This window comes from Thunnus thynnus, chromosome 19, assembly GCF_963924715.1.
Source record: "Thunnus thynnus chromosome 19, fThuThy2.1, whole genome shotgun sequence".
Classification (NCBI taxonomy): Eukaryota; Metazoa; Chordata; class Actinopteri; order Scombriformes; family Scombridae; genus Thunnus; species Thunnus thynnus.
In genome coordinates this window covers 21,902,321-21,921,932 of record NC_089535.1, presented here as the reverse complement: position 1 = coordinate 21,921,932, position 19,612 = coordinate 21,902,321, and the positions used below count along the sequence as shown (strand labels likewise).

The window sequence follows — 19,612 nt, the reverse complement described above, 5'->3', positions numbered from 1 at the left end:
ACAAAAGATTTTCATATTAGAGGTCTTATTCCTCTTTTTATGAAGTAGGTTGTTCACTTATAACCCAGCTAGTATAACTGGCATTTTTCAGATGCTTATAGTTTATAGACTCAAAGTTTACCTTGACAGATCCAGTAACTAAGCTTTGGTTTGTGGTGTAATGGCTAACAATGTTACTCCAATGACCTCATACTGAGTCCAGAAGCTCAGCATCCTTTTCATTCTCACTGGAGGAGCAACAGAAAGTGATGATGGATATCATCAAAACAATTTAATGTCAGATCCCCAGTGGAAAGATCAAGTCCTTCTTGCCAAATTCAGAGCACAAACATCAGAGGGCAGCCAGATGATTTCCCATCCCCATAACACAAATTGGTCTGACTTTAATAGTTGATGCAAGCTGAAATGCGGTGATTGTTGTCCAAAGGGCTGTTCATCTGATAATGATGAGCAATTAGAGAAGTACTGGTGCTTTGAATGAAAGCTTGGCAATCTGCTTAGCAGCTTCACGGTCATAATGGTGTTTCACATCCAAAATAATAAGAGTTCCAAGGCTTCAAACAGCATTAGCTACAGCAATGTTTTCAATTAGAGTGGTGTTTTTATGGCTAGGACCACTTATTGGTATATCAATAAATATAGATGGAGGCCTGTTCTTCACACCTATCCCATATCCAAACACACCACATTGCTATATGTAGGCTATTAAAACATCCTCTTTTTTGTTGTTGTTTGAGGATTGTTTTCTTTTTGTACTCAAGAAAACATATAACTCAAACACGACATATCCAGTGAACCACTGACCTCATTTTCAAAAGCATCTTTCTGTCAAAATACAATCTGTAGAAGCTTTAGCCTTGTAAATTCCTGCTGTAGATAGTTACATTGTCCACCAATTTAGCATTGTACTCCTATAATATCGTTGGATTCATGATGGACAGTCAAGTATCAGTATTTTATTCCATACTTCCTCCTTGTCAAAACCTGAGGCCTACATTACCCACAGTGCAATTGACTCAATGCACTCTACTGTACAGATTTGGGTGTGTTATGTTAGTAGCAGCTAATGTAGCCTCAAGCAGAGATGAGGAGTGGGCTACAGAGGTCTGGTAACTTCACTTCTCTCTAACTCCACACCCAAAAATTTTTTTCATTTTCAAACTTGTAGTCTTCAACCCCAACGGACATTTTTCACATATGCCGTAGTGCACCCCAGGACCTGTAAACAGACTTTCATGAGTAAAATCAGTGGTAAAATCAGTGGAGTTCCTCTTTAAGTTTCCTCTTTGTCTTCCTCTATGTTTGGCATGGATTTCCTTCCACAGAAAAAATGGTCTTTCTGAGTCAGTGACAAGTTATAACCATGTTTGTTCAAATAACAGTTCTGTTATTTCTGACTATAGTGTCACATTAGTTGCTGCATTTAACAATTATTTACCTGAGAAGAAAATACTTTTAAGGAGGTGATCTAGCACAATGATAACTACAAGATGGGACTTATTTGGATCTTTATTTGTTGAATTCATACAGTTTTTTCTTTTAATCAATAATGCTAAAATAAAAAAGCTTATCAGCAAAGATTTGATCTCTTTAAATAATGTGCTGCCCACATCCACTGGGTTAAAGTTTGGAAAAAAGTAAATAAGGTGGGTGGTAAAAATCTTTCAGGTGCCCATAGCACAAAAAAACAACCCAATATATTTGCAGGGGGTTGAAAGAACTTTTGATCAATACCAAAAGTTTGGTTATTACTTCGGTAGGTGTTTAGATTTCTGGCTTTCAAAACATGCTTTTCAATTTTCAACATTCTATTGTTATGTGATTTTTTTTTTTCATTTCTGACTTTTACAGTACAAATAAGCTGTGCCAGCAGTCTGTTGATGCCACAGCAAATCCTTGGTCACTCATCAAGTTCAACTAAATCATAAATGACTTCATGCCCTTTAAGTTGCACATTTTTAGCACAGACATTCAACCCTGTCCAGCTCATGTTATGGCCATGACCAAATTATATTCTGTAATTAATAGTTAAAGAATGTGTAAATAAAAGTGTGAATCCCCATCTGAGACTTTTTTTTTTTTTTTAAGGATGAAAAAACTCTTAAAGGGTAAATAAACAGATATATGTAACTAAAAAATCTTGTAAAATAGGAATTAGATGGAAGCACAGAAAACTTTTGCATAGAACTTTTGCTAATGTGTGCAAGTGATACTTTCAACAACTTACAGAGTTATGGTAACTGGAAATGTGGAAAGCCACAGTAAATAATGAATGAATCACCTTGACTGATGGGCAGTAAAAACCTATGGCAGCACCCATCCCTTCCATCAACTCCTTAGATCAATAAACAAAACATTAAATACGACTTTTATGCACCATATAAATAGTTTGCACTGCTACAATGAATAAACCAGAGGTTGAAACATGGATCTAGAATCATAAGTCAAAACTGGGAATAAATTGAGTGCAATATTAATATTTCTCATCCTTGAATCCAAATTATTGGGAGAGCAAAACATCATGTAAAAAAAACTTTTATTACAGTTTTCACAGAATGTAAAATCATTTTAGTTATTTATATATTAAACTTTTTTTTCCTTTTTTAAACAGAAACAAATGTGCCATCTTCATACAACCACGCCAAACCATCAATTGGGCTGACGACCCATCACTCCCGTACAACAGCCTGAGGAATGCAGTACTAGTGTAGCTAATTCAACCTGAGCTCAACATCTCTTCGATATCATGTATTAGCTAATGAGCTTCGGCTGCTGACTACAGCCGCAGCACAGTAACAGATCTGACTCAGAGGTCCTGCAGAAATAAATTAACTGACAGTGTTTGTGGAGGTCCTGGATTTAATGACCATGTCAACTTGATGACATCATACACAAAAAAAAAAAAAGGCATTTGTTAAAAGGTAGGCACCTATTCCCGGGAAAAGGTGTACAAGACCTAATTAAGACAAAAGTTTCATTTGAGATTAGAAAACTCAGTGATTAATAAAATCTTAATTATAAATAGGCATTAGAGTTAGGAATCAAAACCCTAAAAAACATAAAAGACCATGGCAGATTAAGTACCCAAAACTGTAAAAAAAACAAAAGCTAACTGCACAGTAATACTCTATGAATTGGCAGTAACCAGACAACACTGGTTATTTCAACATCTTGAAAATACAAAAACATAGAAAAAAATGGAAAAAAACTTCCTCCAGCAGACACTTAGATGACAGACATGCTGTAATGCACTTGGATGGATTTCGGCAAATGGAGTAGACCCGCTTGTGAATTGATAATACACTAGCTCCAGACATCGGGTGATAGAAGCTTTAGTTGCACACTAATTGTAAATCACTATGGAAAAGGGTCAGCTAAATGGCTCAGGTGTAAATCTAATTGTCAGTTCTACCAGGGAAAATTCTCTAATTGATATTTTACTGTTTTTTTTAACGACATGAGACTGTCAAATCAGCCATTCTGTCACATACAATATGCGTATTTCAGCCTAAGTAATGAAGTGTTTAAAAAACCTTCACATATTTAAGGCCAAATTTGTTTAAATGCTGAGGCAGCTGTGACAGGTGTGTAGCTTTTTTCTGTATGTAGTTACTGAAGGTTTTTGACTGCTGCACTATGAACCACTTGCAAGACTGTCTTGCTTGAAGAGCTTGGAAGTTTTCATCCACAAGTCAGAAAACAGGAGTTTAGGAGAAACATTCAGAAACCGTTGTTTCCTCTTTTAACCGCATACAATCTGGGCCTCAGAGGCCTTAATCCTCAATAACTGTATGAGGGTTTACAAGCTTATCGCCAAAAAACACCACATATAAAAAAGTCCAACGCTGAGTTCGGTTGACGTGCAGAAGTCCCTCTGGCTGAAAGATGGGCCTCAGTATCAGTATTGTACTACTTAGCCCTCAATAGAGTTAAGAGGCAACCTCACTTGACATGTTTGTGGGAGTCTTTATGTTGGACACGAATGGCAATGTTTGTATAAAAAAACTTTACGGTTACCACCATGTCCATTTACTCTGTGGCACAGTGAGCTCTGGTGGGCTGTGGTGGTAAAGCAGCAGCAGCAGCAGCAGCGCCGTCGCTACCTGGATGCATCGGGGATGAGTCTCTTAAACCAGCGGCCCACGGCCAAATCTATTCTCAGCACTAATGTGACCCCGATCAGCAGAAACACGCTGCTCACCAGGAACCCTGAGGCCTCGAACATTAACCTGGAGGGAGAAAACACGGGACTTTGACCATTGGAATCACCGTTACAAATAGTTCCAACTTCCTGGTTTCGATATTCATCTCAAATTCAAGCTTACCAACCTTTTCAAACCTGAAAATGTTGACTTTGTCTGTGCAATATGACTACATAACAACATGACAATATGGTACATGCCAACTACATAATATAACTCTATATAATGCTGATCATAAAATGCAACTCCAAACTCCAAAAACTGTTTTGTTGAAATTGAAATATGTATAAAATTTACATGTTTATTTAAAATACTTATAAAAACACATAATTTGATGAGATGTCATAGGAAACAACATTTCATGCTCACAATTATTTAAAAATACTGGTAAAGAAAGGTCAATAATGTAATAACTGAAAAAAGACAGGCCTTTCTACAGATGTAAATGTGCACATATGCATTACAGTTGTTGTTTACAGCAAGACAGACTTGCATTCGCTAATGTGTGTTGAGTGACCTGAGTAAGTGGTTTGCAGTTATACCGTGTCCATATCCTCAAAAGCCTTTACTGTCAGTGAATTTGCATGAGCTGGGAAATCCATTCAGGCACTTACTTGGGTGCGAAAACCTTCCACACCATTAGGTGTCTCCTGAGGATAGCAGCTGCACAGACTGAAGCAAAGACCTGTGAAAACAGCACAGATACTTAGTGGAGTGATGCGATACTGATACACATTCTAAAAGGTGGAACTGAGCCAAAGAAATAAAAAAGAAATGATCCTCACACTAAAAGGGGACTTAATCCCAGCTCATAGATTCCTAAAGTGAATGACATGTTTTTGTTTGGTGACATTTGATCATTTGGAGACTTCATTATGTGAATTTATACAGACATTCTTAGTCTATGGTGGTACCTGTGCTCCAAGAATAAAGAGGTAGCGTGTTGAGAGTTGTAGGAGAGCAGAGCTGAACTGCTGGGGGTTTTCTCTCAGTCTCATCTCCATCACAGCGTCCTCTCCTTCTTCTCCGCAAGCTCTTACTCCTCTGCCCCCACGTACCTCACACACCAGAGGCCAGAACAGTAGCAATGGACAACCCACTGAAGACAATGAGACATGAGACACAAAATCAGCAAGTCAACAGGTTCACCATTTCATTTCTAGCATTCTAAAAATCTGTTTCCTTTTTACTCTTTTACTTTTAACTACTTTGGTGTTCAACAGAAACTCTCTGGCGTGACAAATATCTGCTTTACCAACCAAGATTAACTGAAAGTGGTGCAGCTACCAGGTTCAACTGAGATTTTATATTCAGTAGCCTCTGTATTGTTTACATTTTTTGGGGACCAACCGTCACACTGACTTACATATTATTTAAAAAAACAATTAAAGAACAAACTTTTTCAGCAGTATTCTCAATATTGCACTTTAATTTTCCCTTTTAACATATTTTAAACATTGATGGGAATGTGTTTATTATAAGAGTTGTTGAGATAAAGATTAAAATTCATGATGCCATGACATAATGTTTCAATATGTTAGATTTATACTAACAAAGTATACTTGTAGTTTGTTATAACCAAAAAAACTTTTTTAAAATAAATAAAAGCTTTTTAACTTTTGTACTTTAACTAAGCAATGTCCCGCTGTGTGTAGTATGTAACACTGCAAATATGAATCATTTATTAATGAAAATAATAAATAATCCACAACACACTGAATACATCATATTTTAATGCATGGTTTTAATTAAATTATCATTTAATTCAAGTAATTTTAAAATATTTTCTATTGCTTATTGTATATTCTTATTCTTTGTTTATACTGTACCTCATCATTTATAGCAGCTGAATCCTATTACTTTTTCAGATGCAGCAGCCTAATTTCCCTAAAGAACGTTTTTTTTAAATCGTATTAAACTTGCTAACTGCTTCACTCTTAAGTAGGATCGCTACCTGCAAACAGGATGTGTGAGGCAAAGGTGTTGAGGGTAACCAGTGAGGCGGGTAGCATGGTGCCTGTGTGTCCATCAGGGAATCCCACGAAGGCAGCGCCCCACTGGATTGAGGGGAAGGTGGGCAGGTGACCTGTGGCATGGAAGAACTGGGTGGCAGCCAGGGACCACAGCACAACGGGCGTCCAGGGCACGTTAAAGCCACCTGAGGGAAACAACGAGAAGTGGTGTGAGCGTAACCAAGGTAACCAAAATGCAATGACTCAAGAAGAGGCAAACAAACCAGAAAAGAAAAGCTCTATGTGTGTGATTCTGAGTATCTCACCAGGATATGTTCCATGCAGGCCACTGAGGGTGGTGGAGGAGGCGTGAATGTGCAACAGAGCTCCCATTTCTAGCAGCAGCAGGAGGAAAGACAGAGCCATGCCTTCTGGGTGCAGCAGCAGCAGACCTATCCCCAGCAGGCCACAGAACAGAAGCAGAGGGGCAGAGTAGACCGTTCCCAGTCCGTAGGCCTCCACAGCAGGCCTGCTGTCCACCTCGCCGCCCCCGCTCAGCTCTCCGTCGTCCAGGGAACGACGCATGCGCTGGTAGATCTGGGGGATGAGGTGGTGCAGCTCTGCTTGGGGGCTGATGCCGGTGCTGGCTCGGTAGCGGGGTGGGGGTAGAGAGGAGCCCCTGGCTGAAGCTGTGGCCCTTGTCTTCACGAACACAGTGAGAGGGTCTAGCCAGATCAGGAAAAGACCCAGTCCCAGGAGACAGAAGGCAGCCCTGGGGAGGGCCAGCTGTGCCAGGCTGATCAGCTGGGCCAGATTCCTGAAGCTGTCCTCTGGAGTGGCACTAACAGCCCAGTGCAGCCCCAGGCACACAGACAGCAGTGGTAGGATCCAGCGGGCTGTGAACACTGTCCCACCTGAGGAATTGAGGTTACCGTAGTGGCGGAGGCATCGTCTCAACAGATACGTCCACAAGCCCAGGGAGAAGACTGATAGGATGTAGTGGAGGTTCTTCAGCTGATTGTCCTGCATCCGGGAAAGAGGAGAAAGGAAGGGCGATGGCTGGCAAGAGCCCTGCTCTTCCCGACAGCCGTGGAAGGAGAGGGAGAGGTAGAGGCTGCCAACGAGGAGTCCTAAGCAGGCTAGGAGGGTGCTGCTTTCTTTTCTCACAGTCGATGGGGACAAGGCGGGTGAAGGCAGCAGCCCAGCAGGCTTCAGAGGGTCATGGATGGGGGGAAGAAGCAGGCCTTCCCAGTTGAGATGGAAGGGAATATAGAGACCAAGAGAAAACACCAGAAAGGTGACTACACGGCCCTCAGCGATCACATAGCTATCAGAGAGCAGAGAGGCACAGCGGAGGAGGAGCACCAAGAGAGGGGGGATGAGGAGGCTACTGGGTGTCAGCCAGCTAGCAGACTTTGGAACTTTAGTTCCGTTCTTAGCCACAGCAGTTGCCCTGGATCGATGAGCCCTCCAGAAGAAGAAAAGTTCAGAGCTGAAGGCAGCGGCTGCCAAACACCATGCCACCTCGATGTAGCCCTGTGTGAGCAGCTGACCGGCAGCCACACAAGCCCCCCCTGTTAGCGCCGCCACAACCGGGACCTTCAGTACTGGACCGTTCTCTCTGACCAGCACAAGCGACAGCTGGGAAAGGATGAAACACATCAGGCAGGCTAGCGCCAAGATGGCTAAACCTGCTGCCATCTTGAGTGGGTTGAATCGGGCCCAGGTGGCTCGGCAGGTGTCTCTGACGGAGGTGAGGTATGCCTGCAGCGAGGAGGCCAGCTCTGGGGAGGGTGACCGACCCTCTCTAACCGACGAGAGGTACTCAGAGGAGAGGCGGGCAAATTCATCCTTCAGCTGAGAGAGGCTCTTTGGTGGGATATCTTTTGCCATGCCAGAGTATGTTTCCAGGAAACGGTTGACCTTCAGAGACAGAACGGTCACATCGGTAAGACAGGTAAAATTAAACAGAGAGACAAAAACACACACTGTGTACAACTGAACATCCTCCAGGGTATGTATCACATTTTAAAGTGAAGTCTTTTTTCCCCCCACATGAAGACATTTTAACTGGCAAGCGCAAGTGAACTCTTTACTGAGCAGAGTACCTGTTTTGCGTTGATCCACAGCGCCTCCAGCTGGCTGAGACCTCCAACTGCACCTGCTGTCTGCCCGTGAGGAGGGAATAAAGGCAAGAGAACCTGCCCCACGCTGCTGTACGGGATGGGAATTCCCAGCAGCAGAGCCAGGGTGGGCACCAGATCAGTCTGGGGCACCACATCTGGTTCACGCTACAAATGTGAGGACATAAAAGGGGGTTGTATTACTGCATTACCGACATTTTAATATGTAATCAGTAACTGATTAATGACATATCTTTAACTGCTCGGCTTAAGTGGACTGATACACAAAAAATAATTCTCTTTCAATTAGACACACTCTCAATGATAAAAAGTGCCTATAAATACTTACCATAGCAACCAGCACAGATAAAGCTACCACAAACAAACAGACGATTTTTGGGTGATTAATTGCACTTATTTCTCAAAAGTTGGCGTAGTCTCTTAACTGCAAGCAGATTATGAATAAATGACTCAACTCAAGCAATCAGCTACCTCTGCCATTACATTCATCAGTGAGATTAGTGGATTTGTTTACTGGTAGATAAAAATAACTGATCACTGAATAGAAAAAGTGTCTCAGTGTCTAATAGAGCATCATGTCTAATAATCTCTCCTATTCCTTGTACTGGTGGGTATTTTCTGTACAATCATGCAACCCGTGGTTTTCCACAATGTGTTATGTAACGCTCCAATTACACTGCAATTATGGAAATGAGCTGTGAAGTTCACTACTTGAGTGTTTTACCCCTTAACAGGCAGAGACCACCTGCCAGCATCAAATTTGTGGATTCAGGCAAATGCTTTGAATGGTTTGATGTTTCATACTCATAATACAGCAAACACTCTGCTGAATTGGAGAGATAAACGTGATGTAAGCTATTGTTTGATAGCAAAATAAAAAACACATAAAACTAATTTATTTATGAGAAATTAAAATCCTTGATGACATCAATTACCTCTGGTTCCTTATCAGCTCATTCATGGACTGAAGTGATTTGCTCCTGTTGTTCGACAGTGTGATCTGTTCTCTCAAAAGGTCCGAGACTTTTCTTTCTGCTGTGTGCTTATCTCTTGCTCTCTGTTGCATATACACCTAGTTCACTGATTACTGGAATGTGGGATTTCATATGTTTTACTGATAGTCACGCTAACATCAGATTTCCTGTTCTAACTGAGCCAAGATCTTTAAGATCTTAGTTTTTATTATTATTCTTTTATGCTGTTTTGTTTTTATTATTGTTTATTCTTACTTATTCTAATTAATTCTAAACTTTTCAATGTGTTTATCAAGACTGGGAAAGATATTTCCTATGTTTGCCAGACCTGGTTATAAACCCTGTATTCCTAATCTCGTTTTCATAAACTTGAGTAGTATTTGATTTGCTTTTAAATCTGCATTAACTGATTTTTTTTGGCCAGTAGGGGACAGCAGAAAAAAGCTGTGAACATAACACTGACATAATAAATAACCTTTTAAGTTGATATGGTGAACTTGTTAGCAAACAGTTTCTTATTTACACATCCAGCAGTTACACAGCAACAACCAAACGTCTGGTTCTTTAGCTGCAAAATGTTCCACAATGTTCACCAGCTAGTCGCTAACTGTGTCTGTTTTCCATTTGGTGCTATGCAGGTGGTGTACAGTGGGTTTTTAGAGGTTTTTCTCTGAAAACAGCTGCCTGCTGTGACTGAAAATGACACTATGAGAACAGTGAGAGTGAACCAAAACAGTAACGTTGCAGCCGGACAGCAAAATAATGAGCTGAAACTCGCTATAAAGCTACGTAAAGCCAAGGGGAGCTGCAGAGTCAGGTGATAATATTCTGTTAGCTCATCACTACAAGCTATGCCACTGACATTACACATCGTCATTTGATACAGCCGCTTTAAGCAGACTTGTCATTTACTTTGATTAGTATAAAAGGTTATAAAGGTTGCCTTTCTATAGTATAACCCAGTTAAAAATACACAAAGGCCTGTCTTGACACTGATTAGTTAGCTAGTAATTCATCCTACCAACTCCACCACAAAATAAACTGTTCCTTTGCATTTCCTTCCCTCTCGTTACAGTATCAATGAGATCTTGTTAAAACTGAGTGTGAGAAAGGCATCTACTCTACTGACCTGCGACGGGGGTCCGGGAAAAAGAGGGGAAGGGCTGTAGAGAAAGATGGCGGCGTCAGTCTCCTTCTGACTTTCTCCACCATGATCTCCGGTGTCTGTCATCCCGTGATCTCCCATCACCACCAAGAGGGTGTCATTCTGCAGACGGTCAATCACAGACCTGAAGGAAAAGGATGAATATGGGCAGAGGGGTTCAGTGGAGTTCCTGTCCATTTCTATAAAAATATATGATTTCCCAAATACTGACCTTCTGATTTTAATGTTCAAGTTGCTCGTTCATTTCTGAACTTTGATATAATTTGTCCTAATAACTCATATTTCCTCCCTGTCCATGACTGTCTGGGTCAGCGTCTTACACTTAACTTAACTGTGTTATTACAGCAAGTGAACAGTGTGAAGTGAACAGAACTACAGGTGCACTGAGACAGCACATAATGATGATTGCAGCTGGGGATGCTGTCGAACAAGCTCGTAGCAGCTGTACTGTTGTCTGACCTGATGACTCCGTCCATCTGGGTGAGCTTGTCAGCCATGGCCGGGTGGTCGGGACCAAACCTGTGACCGCAGTGATCCACCCCGAGGAAATGAGCAACCAGGACATCCCAGTCACCCCCCACCACTGTCAAAACCAACAACAAGTGACAGATGGACAGATATGAAGTGCATGTATACGACAGAAGCATGATTAGACGATTAATCGATGGACAAAAAATGTATCTGCGACTATTTTAGTAACTGATTAATTGAAGTTAAAGTACATTTTAAGCAAAAAGATTGATGAGATTTCAAACATTTGAAGGTTCCAGGTTCTCACATTTGAAATTTGAAGACGCCATCCAGGGTTGTAGTAAATCTTTAACTGCTTTCTAATGTTTTGTATCCCAATAACAATGTCATAGGTAACAAATTAACATACAGTACAGCCAGGAGTTGGACCTTTTTTCCCACTGTGGCTGCATAATGTACGTTAACATGTATGAGCTCATGGTACAGTAAAAACATATGAACAAAATACATACTGGTTGTGTAAAGGTGCTGGAGGATCCCATTGTCCACAGTGTGCAGATCCTTGACATTGAAAGAAGGGAAGGGTAGAGAACGGTAGAACTTCTTAGGAAAAAGATTCTCCCAAGTATCATCGCCCATGAACACCACCCGTTTGCCTGTAAGGGGACACGCACGTTTAAGAATGAACAAAGCCATATCTTTCTTTTGAGGTAGAAAGAAAGGTTTCCTTTTAAGCATAATGGCCATATAACTGTCTAGATTTTTTTTTTTACATGTAACATAAATGTGAGATAAAGGTATCTGAATGACATCTCGAAAACTATAGTTCTCCTACTTGTCCATGCTTTTCTAGACTTCGTCCAATAATCACATGTTTGTTATATACAAAGTTGTGATATATCAGACTTTTAGCAATATATTTGCACCAGTGTCATGACAGATTTTCTTATGAGGTGTGTTCTTCCTTTCTCACACATATTTTAAACCCTGTACTGCTCTGCACTCTGGCAGTGAAAATACAGCACAGTTCCAAACTGCTCATAAAGTAGCTGTTCTTCTGACCACACCCTAATCACTGATGCCGTGGCAGATATTTTGCCCTTGGTAGCTGAGTGGTAACTCTCCTAATCTAATTTTGGAGGTATATTTACCTCTCCAGTTCCACAGGATACATCCATAATGTGATGTATCCTGAATAAGGGTCTTGAACTGCAGATATATTCACTATATAAATTATTATTGTTCTGCATAATGTATAATAACAATATTTCTATTGCACATTGTACAAAACAGAAGTTTACTTTTATTTTGTATCATATTTCATTATATACTATATATACAATCATTGCACAATGGATAATAACTATTTTTATCTCTCACTACTCTCATTTTATTATATACTATTACTGCACAATGTATAATAACAATATTTTCTATTTGACTATTTTATTTTATTCTATTGTTGTGTGTGATGTGTGTTGTACAGTGCTGTTGTGACACTTAAATTTCCTCTTGGAGTTAACAAAGTATTTCTCATTCTTATATCCCTGTCTAACTACTCACCTTCTTGCCCAAGCTGGTGGATGAGGTTGTCCTCCAAGATTGCACTGGAGGCAAAGTTATTACCTACATCCACAAAGGTGGGCAAGGACCCAGTAGTGAAGCCCTTGATCCTCTGCATGGTGGTCGTGGGTGGGTCAGCACGAAAGGGGTACAGGCGGCCGTGGGAAGGCCTGGATGAGGCTGTTTCCTCCAGCACGGGCAGCTTGTTCTCATAAGGTCGGGGCGTCGTGTTGTTGGGGTCAAAACGGGCGAAATCGATCTTCAGGGCGTCGATGATGAGGAGGACAGCCCGGCGGAAACGTGGCTGGACGCGGCAGAAGTCCCCCGGCTCCTCTCCGGGGTGCAGCACGTCTCTACAGGTGCTGGTCCTGTTCACCTCCAGCCTCACCAGCAGGAATCCACCCACAAACAGGTAGATGCCCACAGAGTACACCGCACACATCCAGAGGAGCAGGGACAGCACAGGGAGCCCCTTCATCCTACACACAAACACACATATAACACAAGTCAATACAAGTCTAATTTAGGCACGTTTTACACACCAAGGGAAAAAAAAGTCAGTGACACCTGCTACACGAGATGCTAACGCTGGTAACGTTTCAGTTGACGTGAACTTCAAGCTCCACTTAAACTAAGCAAAACGGCACACAACATTCAGACGTGACAGGTAATATTAACTATTAATAGCTTTACGTTAAACGGAGGAGACATTTAACGCTGTTAGCCGCGGCTAGCTCGCCTAGCTGTTATCACTGACCTTGTAGCAGTCGGGTTTTCGTCCTCTCTCGGCCGGAGGGCGGACGTTAATGTGTGTGTGTTAACAACACAGGGGGCACAGGTGTCTCAGGTAAACAGAGAACGACGCGACACCACGCTCACCTTCATTGGGACTCCGGTACAATGAGATTAGATTGCTGGTGACAGCCAGGAACTTCAGCGTGCAAGAACCCGGCGGAAATTCGGGGCGGACGTTTTTCTTGGTGACACAGATGGTTTCTAAATTTATATCCCTGAAGTTTGACTTGCAGGTGCTGGTTGCTTGCTACATAAATACAAAAAACACTAGTCAAGAAGGTATTGACAAAATGTTGACGAATTTTATTTCCTTATTTATTTATTATTTCCTTATACCTTCCATTGGGAATCAGCTACATCAGTGTCCTCTAAAATATATTCTTAAAAACGAATTTTTATAAAATGGCTTTTAATTAAGAGTGTTTTCTTTTTGTTTCGTTTTATGTTTTATTCATTTATTAATTCTTCGGATTTTTATTCATTGTCTTTGATCTGTTTCTATTTCTTGATTGCATTGAATTTATTCTAATTTGTAGTTGCATTGTGTTTATCTGTATTTATGTCTGTGAAACATTTTGTAAACTTGTTTTTGAAAAATGCAATATAAATAAAGTTTATTATTATTTATGAAATCTAATAATTGAGTGAGATATGCAATAAAATACAATGCAAACTGGGTCCATACCGTCTGTAAGACATAGTGGAGGGATCAAATACCCATAACACAGAGGACGAAATAAAGATGTCTCACTCTGTCACTACTTCAAGGAACCAAAAATAATTCTGTAGAATTTCATCTTTTGGAAAGTGCAGATTATCTTCTGGTAAATTAATCAATCCTATTTCAAGTCTGTCTTATTATGGTAACAGTTATGCCCGTTTGGCTCTATCATATGATGCAGAAAATTCCTGAAGAGTTTCTAAAAATGCGTTTAACTACATTTGGGGAATTTTGGAACTGTCAAATGTTGTTATGAAATCCAATGCTGCTGAATTTGTTTCTCCCCTTCATTCCCCCTTGAATCAACCATAGACTGTATGGGATTAACCCAACTACTTTGTACCATATTGCTACTGAATTAAAATCATAGTGGCATATTTTGAAATAAAACCGTTCAAACACAAACCTACTTAAACAATTCAACAATGTTCTTTATTTTATGCTAATTTAACATTGCAGAACCGCAACAGAAAACTAAAACATGGAGGTGAACTTTAACATTCATTTTCCAAAATCATACTGTGAATTTTTCTTAATCAACATATTTCATATCATTACATATGAAGAAATCCACTAGTTTCTCTTTTGCACCATTTTCTTTTAACATAATTGTATATTTTTAAACAAGTGTTTCACAACATCCCATTCCCCCCCAAATATACCTTCTAAAGTCTCTTGTGAGGGTCTCAAATGATAAACACTAAGATGTGCTGGTTTCATTTTGCACTATTTTCCATAAACCTGTAAGCATCAGTGGTCTTTCTTTACAGAAATCCTTGATATCTAATAAATATATCCCATAAGACATAAGAGGCGAATACATACATGAAGAGGACAGGCACACTGACTTTGTATACTATCAAGAGGGAAATATTTCTGAATTCTCAAGACTATTTCTCAAGCAATGATTGGTTTTGCTTTTTAAGGGAGATACAATAAAGTTTTAATATAACATGAGCCAAACTGTCGATTTACCACACTTTGGGAAACTTTCGACCATGCTGAGCCCTCCAGCCAGACATCACATGTAGCAACTTAAAGTTGCTGGTCCCAACGATGCTGAAGACAGTTGAATAATTGCCTCTGATTTCTGTAAACAAGCCGTATCAAAGCAGATGGTAAACCTGAGCTAACTGAACCAAAAACAGTACCAAAACAGGTTGCAAAAAAAAGGAGAAAACATTGTACACAATCGTATGTTTCACTTAAACTTATACATTTTCAAAACCTTTACATCCAATTCCATTAGGGTTTATGTGGGAATTATGCCAAGAAATCATATACTGCACAACATCCAGGGCTTATTTAATATAAATGTCTCCATTCTGTCAGCCTACCAAAGTCACTGCTATGAGTATATTTGGCTGGAGGCTGGTGTTAAATTTCCCAACCTGAAAATAACTGACCAACATAAACAATAGTCAGTGAAGATTATAAATCCTCTTACAAAAGATGTGATTTTCCCAGGACTCCCAAGGCAAGAAATCCCAAGAGTTTATAAGTTGGCAGTTTTTCCGTCTGTCCTGCTAGCGGATGTGTATGTGAGCTTCGGTCACACAGTGATGCCTTGGAGACCCGTAACTACTGTATGAAACTTAACCTGCTTCTCCTGGTTCTGTGTCATTTACTGCTTTAGAGTTCATTCACGGATTCCCCCCCCCCCCCGTTATTGAGATGATGCTGAATGGTTCTCAGGCTCTTCACTCTTCTCCTCCGCTGCTGCTGCTACTTTTGGGGCTGTCTTTGCCAGCGTACTGTAAATAGTCATAGCCTGAGGGCGGGAAAACATGATCAGTCAAGACAACAAAAGCAACAAGCCTGTTAACAATTCTGTAAAACTGACCCCGTTCTGAACATGAATATATATATATATATATATACATATACATACCTGTGTGACCATGCTGCTAACGTCACCACTATTAGATGGCAGAAGGATGGTGTTGGACTCTTTGGCGAGTTTAGAGAAAGCAGACACGTACTGCTCGGCCACACTTAGCGAGGCTGCCGCATTTCCATTCTGCATGATGCACCCAAAACAATATCAAATTGAAACAAAAAAAGCTCTCGTTAACTTTCTAAAAATAAGACTGTGATCATGGTAATCCCATTAAAAAATATAGTTAGTTAAAAATATAAAATCACCTGTTCAGTCAGAGCTTCTGACAGCATACGGATGGCCTTGGATTTTGCCTCAGCTTTGGCTAGGACTGCTTGGGCCTCACCTGAATAGAACACAGTCATGTATTAGTGATATGTACCTTGTTTCATCAGCAGTAATTTGAGTATTTTTTTAAATCATTTTTTTAGCCCCACAACCTCAACTTAAGAGCAGCAGATATTGGAGAATACAAGAGCTATCCCTCCGAGCACAGTAGCTCGCATTAAAAAACTACAGATAAAACAACTAAATTGGGTCTGTGAATGCACCTACCAGCCGCTTTATTGATCCGCTCTGCTTTTTCACCCTCCGAGGCCAGGATCTGAGCTTGTTTACGACCCTCGGCGACGTTGATGGCTGATTCCCTCGTCCCTTCAGATTCAAGCACTGTGGCTCTCTTCTTACGCTCAGCCTCCACCTACACAGAGTGATACAACTTATTCTGTGATTAATACGTCTCTCTAGATTGCCTGCAATCTCATTATATTAGTTAAGTGCTGAATTTTAGACTGGCTTACTGCAGTTTAAACAAAGAAAGCCACAACATTTTCTGCCACACACTGATTTACAAAAATTGTATTAATTGCTGAAGACATGTAATAAGGCCTTTAGCAACTGAAATCCAAATAAAATATCCTTTGATCCCTTTTCACTGTCTCACATAGTCATCATATTAACCCCACCTGCATCTGCATGGATTCTTTGACACGAGGTGGAACATGTATATCTTTAATTTCATAACGGAGGCAACGGATTCCCCATTCGTCTGAGGCTTGGTTGATGGCGTGGACGATGTTGGAATTGAGGGACTCCCTTTCCTTGAAAATAAGTTAAAAAACAGAAACAATTTTTTTTTAAATTAGAAACTTTTCATTACAGGAATACAGAACAATGTGAGATACAGCAGTAGTAGTAGTGTCTTTACCCTGAACACTTTGTCCAGTGTGAGTTTGCCCAGTTCTGAACGCATGGTGGTCTGTGCCAGCTGTGTGACAGCATATTCTGGATCCTCCACACCATAACTGGCCTGGGAACAAACAGAAGTGATTAAGAGATGAGAAATGCATTCATAAAACAATGATCAGAGCGTAACATAACTTAAAAACAGAGAAGACAATCCCTCCATTATATAAAGCAGATCTAATTTTTGCCAGCTTACCTTAAAAGGATCTAAAATCCTTAAATAAAGCACTCCATCGATCTGTAGTGTTACATTATCTGTAAAAAACAAAGGAAATTTGATCTTTTTTTTCCACTGTGTCACACAGGCTCAACATAATCATCAAAAAATTATGAATGATTGATACTCAACTATCCACCAGTAATGGAAAAGCCTGTTACTCACCTAAAGATACTGCAGACTGCTCTGGGACATCAATGACAATCTCTTTCAGACTTTGCACATAGCGAATTCGGTCAAGTAAAGGTATTAGGAAGTTTAAACCCTAAAAGAAGGAAAAGGGGAAAATGTTAAAGACTCGCAGCACCTTCCTTCCTTCCTTCTTTTGCTGTCTAAACACAAGCCTCTGTACAAGAACTTTGCCTAAATAAAACACAGTCTAAAATTGGTACAATTGTGATTTTAAAAAAGTAAATACTTCATTACAGAATGAGTAAACAGGATTACAAATTTAACAGGACATTGTTCTAGTAAATATGCTTTTGGTTTTTTGAAATCTATTAAAAGCAATGATAATACCGGCTCTAAGATCCGGTGGAAGCGACCCATCCTCTCCACCACCCAGGCTTCCTGTTGGGGCACAAACAGGACCACAGTGTTCATGGGCAGGTTGGACGCCCATCGCTGCTGCGCTGGTGTCACCCACAACCTCGGCGCCGTTCGCTGGGTTTGCTACAAACACACAGAAGTAGAAAATTTATCAATCAGCTACAAAACTGATATAGGAATTATCTGATTAGATTAATGATCATGAATGGTTTTGTTTTGTGCAATTAATCGAATATCAGAATTGCTGCCAGTTTATTTCCCGCTAATTTTTATTTGTTTTTTAGTTTGTTTGCTCGTATTCCTGCTATGGTCTCAAAGAATGATACATATATATTAAAAAAACAAAACTCACAACCATAACAAGTCCTAACAATTAAACTATTACTCTCATATAAACTACAAATACAATTGAAATAAATAAATAAATACATACATAGCAATTCAGAATCCTCTAAAAATGTGCAGAGTTGTTGATATACACTAAATTTATATAGCTTCTGCTCACTTTATATATATTTAACTGTTACTTATTATTGGTTTGGCTGATTTATTCAATGTATTTATTTCTATTTCCTTACAGCTCATCTATATGTATTCATGCAACACATTTATATCATTATATACAGTACAAGTTTCTATTCTCACTTTACATCCCTACTGTATATTACTCTTCCACTCTGAATGCCTGCTTGATAAGTGAATGCTATTTCACACTATTAATGATTGATACTTTTAACTTCTATAAAAAGACATTCAGTGAAAGCCACAAGCAGCCATCTAACAACAGCACAGAAGCGTCCAATTTGGTCAATAATGAATCAGCGTAAAGGTTTAAAAGTACATTTTCTTAGTTAGTACGGACTAAGTGACACTTCTGTCCGGCTGAAGAGTGACAGTTCGTGGATTATTAACACACTGATGCACGCTGAATGACATGAAGGCAGTGTCTCTCTCAGCAGGTTTACACGAACTAACGAGCCGCAGATGATGTAACGCTTGAATTTACCTGCAGAAGCGCCCCGCCGGCCCGACACAGTGTCCGCAGCATCATTTAAATACAGTTGAGTGACTGTACTGAGTAGATTCAGCTCCGCAAACTGGACTCTAGCTACCAAAACTCTACACTCATGTGAGTGACCCTTACTGAGCAGGAAATGAAAGTTACATCATTGGTGCAACGCTGAGAAACTCCGCCAGCGCCGGCAACAGGAACCAGAAGGATATGGTTCCACTACTACTACTACTACTACTACTACTACTACTACTACTACTACTACTACTGCTGCTGCTGCTGCTGCTACTACTACTACTACTACTACTAATAATAATAATAATAATAATAATAATAATAACAATAACAATAACAATAATAATAATAATAATAATAATAATAATTCAACAATTTCACCCTGCCAATGCAGATTTTGCCATCTGCATTGAGTATATTCTAGACTCGAAATATTAAATGCCTGCACCTTTATTATAGGTCAGACCTTTAAATGCCCCATATTTGGTGCGAAGGGGATAAGTAAAATATGCTGTAATTTATATATATGTTGATTTATGCTCTCTTACACACATTTACACTACTAGCATCCTTGTTTACAGTTTACAGAAACTCTTTGACCTGTATATTGACACTGTGTGTTGTTGTCCATTTGTTATTTCTATATGTATGTATCTAGTTTTTCTCCTACTTTCTTGTGCATAATAGTCATATGTTTATGTCTAGTTT

General features: G+C 39.9%; 2 protein-coding genes across 3 annotated transcripts; both read right to left on the bottom strand.

Annotated features, from left to right (window-relative positions):
- Nucleotides 1-2,519: 2,519 nt before the first annotated feature.
- pigo (phosphatidylinositol glycan anchor biosynthesis, class O) lies at nt 2,520-13,442 on the bottom strand. Of its 2 annotated transcripts, none has more exons than XM_067574302.1 (11): nt 13,229-13,442; nt 12,472-12,950; nt 11,421-11,564; nt 10,897-11,020; nt 10,402-10,561; nt 8,263-8,445; nt 6,481-8,077; nt 6,157-6,360; nt 5,117-5,301; nt 4,817-4,887; nt 2,520-4,229 (listed from the first exon to the last, which is right to left on the bottom strand). In XM_067574302.1, the coding sequence occupies exons 2-11, from the start codon at nt 12,947-12,949 to the stop codon at nt 4,100-4,102; spliced, it is 3,276 nt and encodes a 1,091-aa protein (XP_067430403.1). In that variant the 5' UTR covers nt 12,950; nt 13,229-13,442; the 3' UTR covers nt 2,520-4,099. The 2 variants fall into 2 exon arrangements, with proteins under 2 accessions (XP_067430403.1, XP_067430404.1); XM_067574303.1 differs by having other exon boundaries at nt 13,351-13,434.
- A 955-nt stretch (nt 13,443-14,397) lies between these two features.
- LOC137170927 (stomatin-like protein 2, mitochondrial) lies at nt 14,398-19,050 on the bottom strand. Its single transcript, XM_067574573.1, has 10 exons — nt 18,884-19,050; nt 17,848-18,000; nt 17,494-17,593; nt 17,308-17,366; nt 17,074-17,175; nt 16,832-16,966; nt 16,422-16,566; nt 16,133-16,212; nt 15,879-16,007; nt 14,398-15,758 (listed from the first exon to the last, which is right to left on the bottom strand). The coding sequence occupies exons 1-10, from the start codon at nt 18,926-18,928 to the stop codon at nt 15,654-15,656; spliced, it is 1,053 nt and encodes a 350-aa protein (XP_067430674.1). The 5' UTR covers nt 18,929-19,050; the 3' UTR covers nt 14,398-15,653.
- Nucleotides 19,051-19,612: the final 562 nt, after the last annotated feature.